The sequence below is a fragment of the Gorilla gorilla genome, chromosome 5 (genome assembly GCF_029281585.2).
Source record: "Gorilla gorilla gorilla isolate KB3781 chromosome 5, NHGRI_mGorGor1-v2.1_pri, whole genome shotgun sequence".
In the NCBI taxonomy this organism is placed as follows: domain Eukaryota; kingdom Metazoa; phylum Chordata; class Mammalia; order Primates; family Hominidae; genus Gorilla; species Gorilla gorilla.
In genome coordinates, this window is record NC_073229.2 from 156,967,899 (window position 1) to 156,980,633 (window position 12,735).

Below are 12,735 nucleotides of genomic sequence, written 5' to 3' on the forward strand. Positions count from 1 at the left end.
TGGGACTACCCTGTGGGTAATTTCCTTCTGATATGAATGTGTAGAGATACTTCTCAATTATTAATTGCACTTAATGAAAGTTGATTGGCTATATAAGAATTTGTTATCCACGTCTTTTCCAGCTAGGTTAGAGAGGGTATCTGTGACGTATTTAAATCTTGATCATTAAACAAATAAGTAAATAGGATATTTCTTTCTTATTTATTTATTTATTTATTTATTTATTTATTTATTTTGAGACAGAGTCTTGCTCTGTCTCCCAGGCTGGAGTGTAGTGGCGTGATCTCAACTCACTGGAACCTCCGTCTCCCAGGTTCAAGCGATTCTCCTGCCTCAGCCTCCTGAGTAGCTGGCATTACCATGCCCGGCTAATTTTTGTATTTTTTTGTAGAGATGGAGTTTCACCATGTTTGCCAGGCTGGTCCTGAACTCCTGACTTCAGGTGATCCGCCCGCCTCGGCCTCCCAAAGTGCTGGAATTATAGGCATGAGCCACCATGGCTGACCAGATATGTCATTAATGCGTGATATTTAATATTTATTGTCAAAATCAAGTTTCTTGTCTAAAATAAATGAGTTAGTTGAAAACAAACTAATCATGCAATTATCACGCAACTCAGCAGTTGTATTGCTGGGCATTTATTCCGGAGAAGTGAAGTCTTATGCTTCATATCCCACCCTCTACCCTCGCCCCTGGCAAAAACAAACAAACAAACAAAAAACCTGTTTCTGAAAGTTCATAGCTGCTTTGTTTGTAACAAATAAAGTAGTATTCCATTGTGTCTTAAAGCCACCCAATGGAATACTACTCAGCAATTTAAAGAACTGAACTATTGATACATGCAACAATGTCAATAGAACTCAAGGGCATTATGCTGACTGAAAAAAGCCAATCCAAAAAGTTTCATACAATACGATTTCATTTATACGTTTCTTGAAATGACCAGATGATAGAAATGGAGAAGAGATTAGTGGCTGCCAGAAGTGAAGATGGGAGGGAAGTGGGTGTAGCTGCAAAAAGGCAACGAGAAGAATGTGGCGATGGGAATGTTCTGTATCCTGGTTGTGCTATTGTACTATAGTTCTGCAAGATGTTACCATTGGTGAAAACCAGGGAAAGAATACTCATGATCTTTTTCTATTATTTCTTACAACTGCATGTGAATTAACAATTATCTCAAAATTTTTAAAGTTTAATTTTTAAAAATGATCTGTGAGTTGTATTTATCCTTTTTAGTTTTTCTTTGGATTGATTTATGTATCATATTATAATGTATAGGTTGCAATATGATCTTAACATAAAAGATTCCTTTTATTATTAACATATTCCACATTCAGTTATATAGAATATTCTCGTTATTAAAAAGGTTCTTTTAAGCTGCTCAGCCTTGTTACATTTAGAAGACTATAAATATATAAAAATATAAACACATACACAGAGATTTCCTTTGATAGTTTTGACCTACCTTTTGGTTTTCTTGTTCAAAGTGTTCTTTCCTCTCTCTTTTCTCATATTTTTTAAACTTTTCTGTCACTTATCTTTTTTTTTTTTTTTTTTTTTTTTTGAGACGGAGTCTTGCTCTGTCACCAGGCTGGAGTGCAGTGGCGCAATTTCGGCTCACTGCAACCTTCTCCTCCCGGGTTCAAGCAATCCTCCTGCCTCAGCCTCCCAAGTAGCTGGGACTATAGGCGCACACCACCATGCCCAGCTAACTTTTGTATTTTTAGTAGAGATGGAGTTTCACCAAGATGGTCTTGATCTCTTGGCCTCGTGATCCATCCACCTCAGCCTCCCAAAGTGCTGGGGTTACAGGCATGAGCCACGGCTCCCGGCCCACTTATTTTAATACTTGCAAAATTTCAAAATGAGAAAGGAGTAAATTTGGTTTTGTGCATAGCATCTTTAAATACACTGCGCTATCCAAGGGAAGTATTGAGAGCCGTGTGTTGGGAATGGGAATGAAGGAAGTTCTCTCCCCAGAGAGCCTCGAATCCTTGCGTTGACTTTGAATTCTCAACAATCAACTGTGCTGCTAACAGAATAGGCTGGCCCAGATAGTGGGTAGGAAGGTGCAAGCTGCAGACTCATGCTTTAATAGTGGCCCCAAGTGACAGTGGCAGGGACTGCAGGCACTCAGCCGCATCCAAGACCACTGGGCTGAGGAAGGGCGGCTGTCCTTGCGTGGGTGGACATGAAGGTCAAAAAAGTCCTGGAGGGGGCCAGGATGACTTAAGGCAATCAAGGCCCAGATCTGCATGCCACATGGGTGCAGGGGACCAGGGTCACACTCTGTCCTGGCACTGTTCCGGGAAGGGAACTGCAGGACATTTGTCCTCCTCAGACATTGGATCACCCTCTGGAGGTTCAAGAGTGAAAGGTTTGAGGGGACAGGGAAATGAAGAGATCACGAGACAGATGTACATCCAGTCTTGACACTCAATGCCAGGCAATCTTCCAAAGCCATCCTCTCCTACCCTGGGGATTGTCCTCCTTTTCCATATTTTTGGTTTTGGTGGTGTGCAATGACATCCCATGGTGGCTTGAACTTTTGCCACTTCAGGATCCATTTTGCTCCTATTCTTCCCCAATTCACTAAGAGTCACCACCATCCACCCACACCCTCAAGCCAAAACCTAGGAGTCCTCCTAGATTCCCCTCTCCTCCCTCCACATCAGCAAGTTCTGTTGGCTCCACTCCCAGATAGAGCCTTTTCTCTCCATCACAAGCTCCCTGGTCCAAACCATTATTGTCTCTCTCAAATCTTCCAAAGTTCCCCCTCCATTCCCATTACCATCCCTATCCCCACTCACTGTCCACATGCAGACAGAATGGACTTTCTGAAATGTGAATCAGATTCTGGCATCGCCTCCAGTTTACTAGACTCCAGCCAGCAGACCCAACCTCATCTTTGACCATGTCAAGCCCTTGTGCACATACTACGGACTGTCCTCTGTCAGAATGAACGAATGGTGGTTACATTCTCTTCCTTTAGATCTCAACTCAAAGGTCGCACTTCCATGGACTTTTTCAAATTAGGCACCCACATCTAAACAACCCCAGCCAACTACTCTATCACATCACCATGTTTTTTTTTCCTTCTTAGCATTTCTGTAAGATAATTGGAGAGTCTGATATTTATTTATTGTTTGTCTCTTCCACCAGTATAAGTTACATAAAAGCAGAGATTGTGTTTATCTTGATCACAGCCAAATCCCTAGCATCTGGCACAGTGTCAGCTCAGAGAAGACATTCAAAAGATATTTTTGAATGAATAGATAAAACCATTTCTTCTTTAAAAAAATTACTGTAAATGTGGCTACTACACCATGAAAATAGACCAAGAAGCATGAGAGTTACACAATAGACATTTATTCACTTCAACATCACAATTTCACACGAAGTTGGAGGAAGCCCTTCCCTAACAAAACAAGCATTCGCATTAGGGGAAGGAGGCTGACCTGCTCTAGGGATGAAATACATCTACCAAGAATATAGATAAAAACAAAAACAAAACAGATGGTAGAACCAAAAAACAGAGACATTAAAGGAAATGAAAAACGTTATACCAAGTAATGTTTATAAATCTAGATCATAAGTGAACGTAGGTTACAAAAATGGAAGTTGTAAGTATTGTTATTCTTGTACTTTTCACACAAACAGAATTTTTAGAAAAGCTTAAGGCCAGGGAGTGCTAGAGAGTTTCTGTATGGCAGGCAAGAATTCTTCCTTTTGAACAAGACCGAAAAACCTCAGGACAAGGAGAAAGTATATCTTTTAAAAACTGATTTCATAGTAATGTTTCCATATATTTTGAAGCACCTTTATGTATTTAGGGCATATCAAATTAATTCATTTCTTTCCCTGTTAATAAAAAAGGTACATTCACAGAATCAGTGTACTTAGAATAAAAAATAAACAGAGGAAATAAGAACTAACTCGAGTTAATAACAACATCTTTAAGGACAAGTTTGGCCATTTAAAAACTAAGTTTTGTTTTGTTTTGCTTGTTTTTAATTACTCCTTTCATACTTAATATTTCAAATATAGCTGCTTCAGCAGGACTGCTTTTCAGTATCACAGTAAGTACAGCCCAATACAGAATCATCCAAAAACACGTTGACACTTCCAAGACACTGGCACGGGGTCCACGGAGTTTTGTGCGTAAAATTTTAAAAACCCTTCGTACGGTGATGTTTAAGGCCAGGAGCATTCATTTCTCAACATTGTATCAATCCAGGATCCATCGGACTAGGTTTCATTAGGCAAGAGAGTAGTTCGTTCCTCCTCTGTGCTGAGGATGTTTTGAGATTTAGACCTACATTGAGGGAAAGAAGAGATGAATCTCAATATTTCTCATCTTAAAAACAAACAAACAAACAAACAAAAAACCAGTACCTGTATCTCCATCCAACTATCTTTTTAAAAAAGTTTCTACTGCCCGGGCATGGTGGCTCACGCCTGTAATCCCAGCATTTTGGGAGGCAGAGGCAGGCAGATCACTTGAGGTCAGGAGTTCGAGACCAGCCTGGCCAACATGGTGAAACCCTGTCTCTACTAAAAATACAAAAATTAACTGGGCATGGTGACCCATGCCTGTAATCTCAGCTACGTGGGAGGCTGAGGCAGGAAAATCGCTTGAACCCGGGGGGCAGAAGTTGCAGTGAGCTGAGATTGTGCCACTGCATGCCAGTCTGGGTGACAGAGCAAGACACCATCTCAAAAAATAAAAATTAAAAAAGTATCTACCAACTGATGAGCCTCAGAGTGCTTAGAAATCCACTGACTGGAAGAATAAATGTAAAATGTTATTTATTTTCCACTTGCACTGGCTAACTTTTAAATAGAGAAAAAAGCCCCAAAATTGACCATACCTTTTTTTCCTTGAATACTCCAGTAGATAAAACAGGCCCATGGCTAATCCCTTAAACACAATTAAAAGTACTGATTAATGTAAATTTTCCAAGTCAAGTTTTTCCACAAATATAAGGAAAATGCAAATAAAAGACTGATTACTCACACTTATCAGAGCCCATAGACCTTGTATAGCTGCTGCCCACTCAAAACCAATTTTCTCATACAGAAATCCACCCAGCGTTGGTCCCATAAAAGCGCTAACAATAGAAAGAAGAAAAAGTATTCAATAGTGCAAAAAATAAATAATTACTTCGTGAAAAGCTACATGATCCTTCAATTGTAAGTCTTCATTAAATTGGAAGATAAGTACTAAAGAAAAAGCTAATTCCTGGGCACAGCATTCAGTAAAAGAAAATAATTCTACCTGATAATGACATTCAAAATTTTTTAACAATTTTGAAATTATTACTGCTTCTGAAAAGTTGATGGCTTATGTAAAAATAAAAAAGATGAAACAGGTTTAAAAAATTCTTTATATTATTCTATTCTCAGTATTTGCAACTAATATAACTCAATTCAAAACAATATATTACAATGTTAGCATAGTTACCCTTCTGGTAGAAGGTAAAAAATAAACAAATGAATGAACAAATGAATAAATTGTAAAAATCAGAGACATGTTTCTATTAAAGGAACTTATAAATACCACTCAAATAAGATAAAGTGTATGAAACCATTTTGACTAAGTATTAAACTGTTGGTATAGGCATTGATTGTTGAGTGAAAGGGTATGGATTAGAACTCTGGCTTTCCCCTAGATGAACTGTTTGTCTTTGAGAAACTCATCTGATCTCTCAGTGTTTCAATTTCTTCATCAACATCAAGCAGGGATAGTATTAATATTTTCCATCTTGCAAGTATGAATGAAATTAAATGAGGCCAGGCACAGCGGCTCATGCCTGTAATCCCAACACTTTGGGAGGCCAAGGCGGGCAGATCACCTGAGGTCAGGAGTTCAAGACCAGCCTGGCCAACACGGTGAAACTCTGTCTCTACTAAAAATACAAAAATTAGCCAGATGTTGTGGTGGGCACCTGTAATCTCAGCTACTCAGGAGGCTGAGATAGAAGAATCTCTTGGACCTGGGAGGCGGAGGTTGCAGTGAGCCAAGATCGCACCATTGCACTCCAGCCTGGGTGATGAGAGTGAAACTCCATCTCAAAAAAAAAAAAAACAGAAAGAAATTAAATGACTACTCACCCAATTGACCACATTGCACTAAAAAGACCTGATACAAGTCCCAATGTACTTAATCCCTCTTCAAACCCATTTTCACTGCAAAAAGAGACATGAGTGTATCCATTATTAAAAGGAAAACCTGTGTGAAAGAAAAAATTGTATGATAGATCAATTAAGATAAACCAAGGATAATCTGGAAAAAACCAACAGCAAGAATACTCCGCTTCTAAGATAAAAAGCAAATCTTATTTAAAAGAATTTTCATAGTTACATTTACTCCATGGTTTTCTAGAAATAATTTTTCTGCATATATATATGATATTAAGAAGCATGGCTCATTTGCATTAAATACTTATAAAAATATATAATTAAGAAATTCTTAAAATGAGATGAAGATGGAAAGAGAACAAAGGCAACTTTTAAAAAACAGAGATAGCTCCTTATTCCCATGAGAACTATTGAACTGACCCAGCACAGCCATAGTACTTAGTGTTCTTCATCATCATGTCTATTAAACAAAAGAATGATGACCAGGTGACACATGCTGGTCACTCTAGGCTCTCTCATGGACCTCCTCCATGAAAGAGGAACAATGCTGAGACCTATCTATTTTGCTTTAGCTTTTCAAAATTACATACATACTGAGGCATAAACCAAGCCAGACATCTGTCCACAACCCATTTTAGCTATTAATGTACTATTATCATTTCTATTAGTGTATTATTACTATTTATATCATAATATCATATGCTACAAAATCATGAAGAGTTAACATTGGGGCAAAAATATCCAACATGCTGCAAAATTGAGAAATTCAAGAAAGCCTGTGATACTTACTACTTATTCACAATACAGCTCTTCAAGCAATGGAAGTAACTTACTGTGCACAACTGAGAATTTCCGGGAAAGTTGGAATTATACTCATTCCAGCAGAGAGGCCACTTACAACTAATATCAGCACCAGCAGCCAGAGCTGACTGCAAAAGGGTTTTGGAGAAAACAAATACAAAAAGAAAAACATTAGTGTTTTAACAAACACAAAGCTTAATGCTAAGGAAGTGAGGATCCCTGATAAGTTATTTCACCGATTATGTGCCTAGTCTCATTCCCTTTCCCATCTAACCCATTTCATTCAGTTAGAGTGTCTTTAGCTCCCTACAGTTTTGGGGGCTGGGAGGGTGGGGGGGAATTCATCCTGATATCTCCATCTCTTTGGTCCTTTGGTTACACATATCACATATCTGGAGCCAACCTGGCTTCTTCTCACCAGACAAAATCCCTTCAAAATTGGTGAAAACGTCAGTACTAAAACTGTTCTTTCAATCACTCGGCTTTGAACTTCAATTAATTTAAAAATGGCATAGAAGGAAAGAGGTAAAAGAAGAGTCAGGAAACACATTTGTTCCATGTGAGGAGACTATGCCAGTTACTTAATATATGTTACCAGATTTAATCCTTGTAATGTAAGTACTATTATCAGCTCCTTTTTGTAGATGAGAAAACCGAGGCTCTTGGAAGTGAAGTGGTTTGCTTATTAGTACCTGGCAAAGCCAAAATGTAAACTCAAGTCTGAAGGACTCTGAAACCCCTTCCTTTCCATGTTACTATGTTTTATCCCAGAAGTACCTGAAAAGGTCTAAGAAGTTCAGTTTATTTTAGCAACTAAATTACATTAAGCAAGGTCTAATAAGCAGCTACTACATGCTAAGGATGATACAGAAAGAAAAATAGATTTGGTCCCTGCCTCAAGGAAAAAGAAAAGAAAAAAAACAAAAATATATTCTAAGAACTATCAACTAAAGGTAAGTAGCAACAAATTCTATTTTAAAAATATAACAAAAGTATAAACAAGTATGTACAATTGAAATACAGAAGGAGAATATGCATTTTTGTCATTTGAGACAGATTTTATGCATTTTTTTTCTGTTGTCCCACTGCTAGCTTCTAGTAGGGTAAAATATTGTCAGCCTAACAATTCAGTAGAGTCCTAAAGTTAATTATTTAAATATTAATGTTCAAAATACTAAACTATACCAATGTTAAAACAAAATTTTTCGAAATAATTCCTAATGTTATTTGGTCAAACATACAGAAGAAGAAAAAAATTACCTTTTAATATGCAAGATTGGGACAGGCCCTAAGAGCATGTAGCACCCAGCTGTGATTAAGTTGCCAAACACCAGAAGCCATTTCCTTAGAGGCTGGTAAAGGAGAAAGAGAGTCAAAATGATTCTTAGAGGCAAAGACCCTCCATAATCAAACAACGTAAAACGTTAGTAAAAAACACAAATCATGATATTCAAAAACCCAAATACAATGAAGAAAACAAAACTTTACATTTAAAAGAAAGTAAGGAGATGATAAACTCGCAAGCAATGACGATATATAACAAAACAGATAGTGAACAAAGGACAAAGGTTTCTTAGCAGGGGAGTGTATTGCAGATCAGATTTTGCACATGATGAACTATTACAAATATAACAACGAAAAAGCTCGTTATAAAAAGCAGTAACCGGCCAGGCATGGTGGCTCACACCTATAATCCCAAAACTTTGAGAGGCCGAGGCGGGAAGATCCCTTCAGCTCACAAGTTTGAGACCAGACTAGCCAACATGGTGAAACCCTGTCTCTATTAAAAAAATACAAAAATTAGCTGGGCAGGGTGGTGGACATCTGTAATCCCAGCTACTCAGGAAGCTGAGGCAGGAGAATTGCTTGAACCTGGGAGGCGGAGGTTGCAGTGAGCCAAGATCACACCACCGTACTCCATCCTGGGCAACAGAGCAAGACTCTCTCTCAAAAAAAAGCAGCGACCACAAAAAAAACCCACCAAGTATTAATAGTTACAATACCTAGAAAAATCACATTATTAAAAAATTACCTGCTAGAGACTGAATGCTTATGTCCCCCCAAAATTTATATGTTAAATCTTAACACCCAATGTGATGGTATCTGGAGGTGAGCCTTTGGGAGGTGATTAGGTAATGAAGGTGCAGCCTTCATGAATAGAATTAGTATCCTTATACAAGAGGCCCCAAAGAGCTTCCTTGCCCATTCTGTCATGGTGAGGTTAAAGTGAAAGATGACAATCTGTGCGCCAGGCAACAGGCCCTCATCAGACATCAAATCTGCCAGTGCCTTAATCTTGGACATGTCGGTCTCCACAATTGTGAGAAATAAATTTCTATTGTTTATAAAGCCTCTCAGTTTATGATATTTTGTTATAGTATCCTGAACGGACTAAGATTGTATCCAGTAAAATTATCCCTTATAAACTACCTGAATCAGGACAAAAATTACAGGGGTACCATATCTGCTCAGTTATGTAAGATTATGTCTGAAAACCAAGCTCCAAACACTGTTTAAGGTACTTGCTTTTTGACATCTGGGTTACTAAGTAATCCACAAGTAATTCTGTTCTTGATAAATAAATATGCAAATGAAATCAAGGGAAATGCAAAATATAAGCCCTAAAACCACAGAAGTTTAAGATTTGACTAACAGTACTAATTCTGTACTCTGATCATCTGGACTGAATGGTTTAAACCTGGTTGAAAGAGAACAGAAGGGTTTTTTTTGTTTTGTTTTGTTTTTCTGTTTATCAGAAAGGCTATGGGATAACCAGTGCATACTTATGTGGTCAATTCTTTCACTCACACAGTAAATCTAAATTACCTCCTCCTAAAGAAGAATCTCTCAATTTGATCAAGTCCACAGTAGCCTCTAGGACTTTGCCCTATTTATTAAGATCAATCCATTTTTTTACATCAAGTGAGCTTTTTTCATAAGAGAGTTTAATCTAGGAGCTGGATGTGGTGGCACATGCCTATAATCCCAGCTACCTAGGAGGCTGATGCAGGAGGATCACTTGAGCCCAAGAGTTCAAGGCTGCAGTGAGCTATGATTGCACCACTGCACTCCAGTCTGGACGACAAAGTTGGGGGAAGAAATTAGAAAAGGAAAGTCTAATCCAATTTATTTTTTTTTAAGCATAAGACTCTTCCTCTTTTCCCAGGTGAAGCAATTTAAAGTGAATTGGCTTAGTGTGATAGCTGACCCTTAGGGTGACAGAAGACACTGAAACCTCTCCATCAGTCCAATTGAATATATCAAGTCTAACCAGTGGAATCCTAGAGTTCCAAAAGGAGCAGCTGGAAAACCACCGCTCTAAACATACAAAAGTGACTCAAATATAAATTAAGTGTACGTACTGGCCTTTTATCACTTAGGAGACCAAATAGTGGTGAAGAGATGGCATAGGACAGTGCCATACCCAGGAATACTAGTCCCACATATCCAGCTGGTAAATTGAACTGTAAAAGAAATCCTATATTAAAGTTACATAATTAAGTCATTTTTAAGTAAACATCCCTCTTTTCCCTCTACCATTTCTTTAGCTCTTGTTATTACCATGAGTCTACTAATAATATTCTGCATTTTCCTAATTTTCATCTTACCTTTGAAAATGCGTTACTTTTTCTCTCTATGGGAGGACAACCTAACCAGAAGTCAGAAGAGTAGATTTTTTTGCTTTGTAGCCTTTGGCATTAAACATATTTTGCTTCCATAACTCAGAGCATTTTTATATGTAAATTAATGTTTTGCAAACTTCAATGTGCATAAAATTTACCTGGAGAACTTGCTAAAAGAGATTCTTGGATTCCAACCATAGGGTTTCTGATTCAGAAAAAGAGGAAAATAAATTTCTAAAGATTTCTTAGGTTGGAGTTGGGTAATGGGATGGGCCGCAGCACTTCCACCTGAAAAGGGAGCAGCAGTGGTGAGGCACCACCAACAGCCCTGAGAGAGTCAAGGTCTGATGTAAAACCCGGTGTGGTGGCTCATGCCTGAAATCCCAGCATTTAGGGAGGTTGAGGCGAGTGGATCACTTCAGGTCAGGAGTTTGAGACAAGCCTGGCCAACATGATGAAACCCCATCTCTACTAAAAAATACAAAAATCAGCCTGGTATGGTGGCGCATGGCTGTAATCCCAGCTACTCAGGAGGTGGAGGCAGGAGAATCGAGGTGGAGGCAGGAGAATTGCTTGAACTCAGGAGGCAGAGGCTACGGTGAGCCGAGATCATGCCACTATATTCCAGCCTGGGTGACACAGTGAGACTCTGTCTCAAAAGCAAAAAAAAGTTCTGATATAGTCCATCATCAGCCAGGAACAAGTAGGGCCTATACTACCTCCCATGCCACAAATGGGTCGATTATATTTATCTCTGAGGAAACCTCCTGTCTTCCTCATCTCTTAAAAATAAATTACATTTTCCTGAGAAACAACAACGAAAAAGATTTATTATAAGATATACACAAACGGGCCAGGTGCGGTGGCTCACGCCTGTAATCCCAGCACTTTGGGATGCCGAGGTGGGCAGATCATGAGGTCAGGAGATCGAGACCATCCTGGCTAACACGGTGAAACCTCATTTCTACTAAAACTACAAAAAAATTAGCCTGGCCTGGTGGCACGCACCTGTAGTACCAGCTACTCGGGAGGCTGAGGCAGGAGAATTGCTTGAACCTGGGAGGAGGAGGTTGCAGTGAGCCGAGATCGTGCCATTGCACTCCAGCCTGGGCAACAGAGCAAGGCTCCATCTCAAGAAAACCAAAACAAAACAAAAAAGATAAACACAAACAACTTGGATTTCCCAGAGATTAGTTATAGATTTTTGTTGTTGTTGTTTAGACACAGCTTCTTAAAAGCACAGAAAAACAGCTCAAAAATACAGGTTGTTGATGATCTAAATGGACTGTGTCAGTATGATCATAAAACATTTTTCTTATGGGTGTCACACGCGTCCGTCTAAAGAGACCACCAAACAGGCTTTGTGTGAGCAATAAAGCTTTTTAATTACCTGGGTGCAGGCAGACTGAGTCCGAAAAAGGAGTCAGCAAAGTGAGATAGGCTTGGGGCAGTTTTACAGGCTTTGGGTAGGTAATGGAAAATTACAGTTAAAGGTGGTTATCTCTTGCGGGCAGGGGCGAGGGACACAAGGTGCAGGGTGGGGAAGATCATAAGACTCATTGTCCAGGGGGGGAATGTCACAAGGTCGATTGATCAGTTGGGGTGGGGCAGGAACAAATCGCAATGGTGGAATGTCATCTTTTATGGTTCTTCAGTTGCTCCAGGTCATCTGGATGTATATGTGCAGGTCACAGGGGTTATGATGGCTTAGCTTGGGCTCAGAGGCCTGACACTGGGTACCTTATGGATACTCACTGGCTAAAGGCAATATTATAATACTGTCTAAATCTTGGACCCGGCACTAAAATAACGGTCCCCAAGTTTACCTGTGAAGTACCCCAAACTGTCTTCAGTGATTTCAAGGGGTAGTGTAAAATTATAAGAAAAATTAATTTTAATCTTTACATTCTATGATAGGTAAATGTTCAGAAAGCATTTGAAATGACCATATTAGCAACTTTGTTGATATTAGAAAATATATTGAAACTTAAGTTTCTGTGCTATTTTAAATCTAGTGCCTCAAAGTCATTATGGGTCGAAGTTAGTCATTTTTGCCTTTTATCAACACATATTAATTCTCCAGTATAGTTAACTACCACACCTGGTAATGGACTTCACTGTGTCCGTAATAATATTTTTTCAAAAATATCTAAGAACAAATTTCAATGAC

The 12,735-nt window shown here is 38.8% G+C and overlaps 1 protein-coding gene across 3 annotated transcripts in view; it reads right to left on the reverse strand.

Moving 5' to 3' along the window:
* Nucleotides 1-3,347: 3,347 nt before the first annotated feature.
* The window catches only part of SLC18B1 (solute carrier family 18 member B1), a 45,099-nt gene continuing 35,711 nt past the window's right edge, over nt 3,348-12,735 (reverse strand). For all 3 annotated transcript variants that reach the window (XM_031012537.3, XM_063707879.1, XM_055391446.2), the window contains 7 exons: nt 10,305-10,406; nt 8,203-8,294; nt 6,975-7,070; nt 6,115-6,189; nt 5,018-5,111; nt 4,872-4,921; nt 3,348-4,315 (listed from right to left, as the gene is read on the reverse strand). In XM_031012537.3, coding sequence (XP_030868397.2) covers nt 4,249-4,315; nt 4,872-4,921; nt 5,018-5,111; nt 6,115-6,189; nt 6,975-7,070; nt 8,203-8,294; nt 10,305-10,406 — 576 coding nt within the window. In that variant the 3' untranslated portion in view covers nt 3,348-4,248. The remainder of the gene's footprint in view (nt 4,316-4,871; nt 4,922-5,017; nt 5,112-6,114; nt 6,190-6,974; nt 7,071-8,202; nt 8,295-10,304; nt 10,407-12,735) is intronic.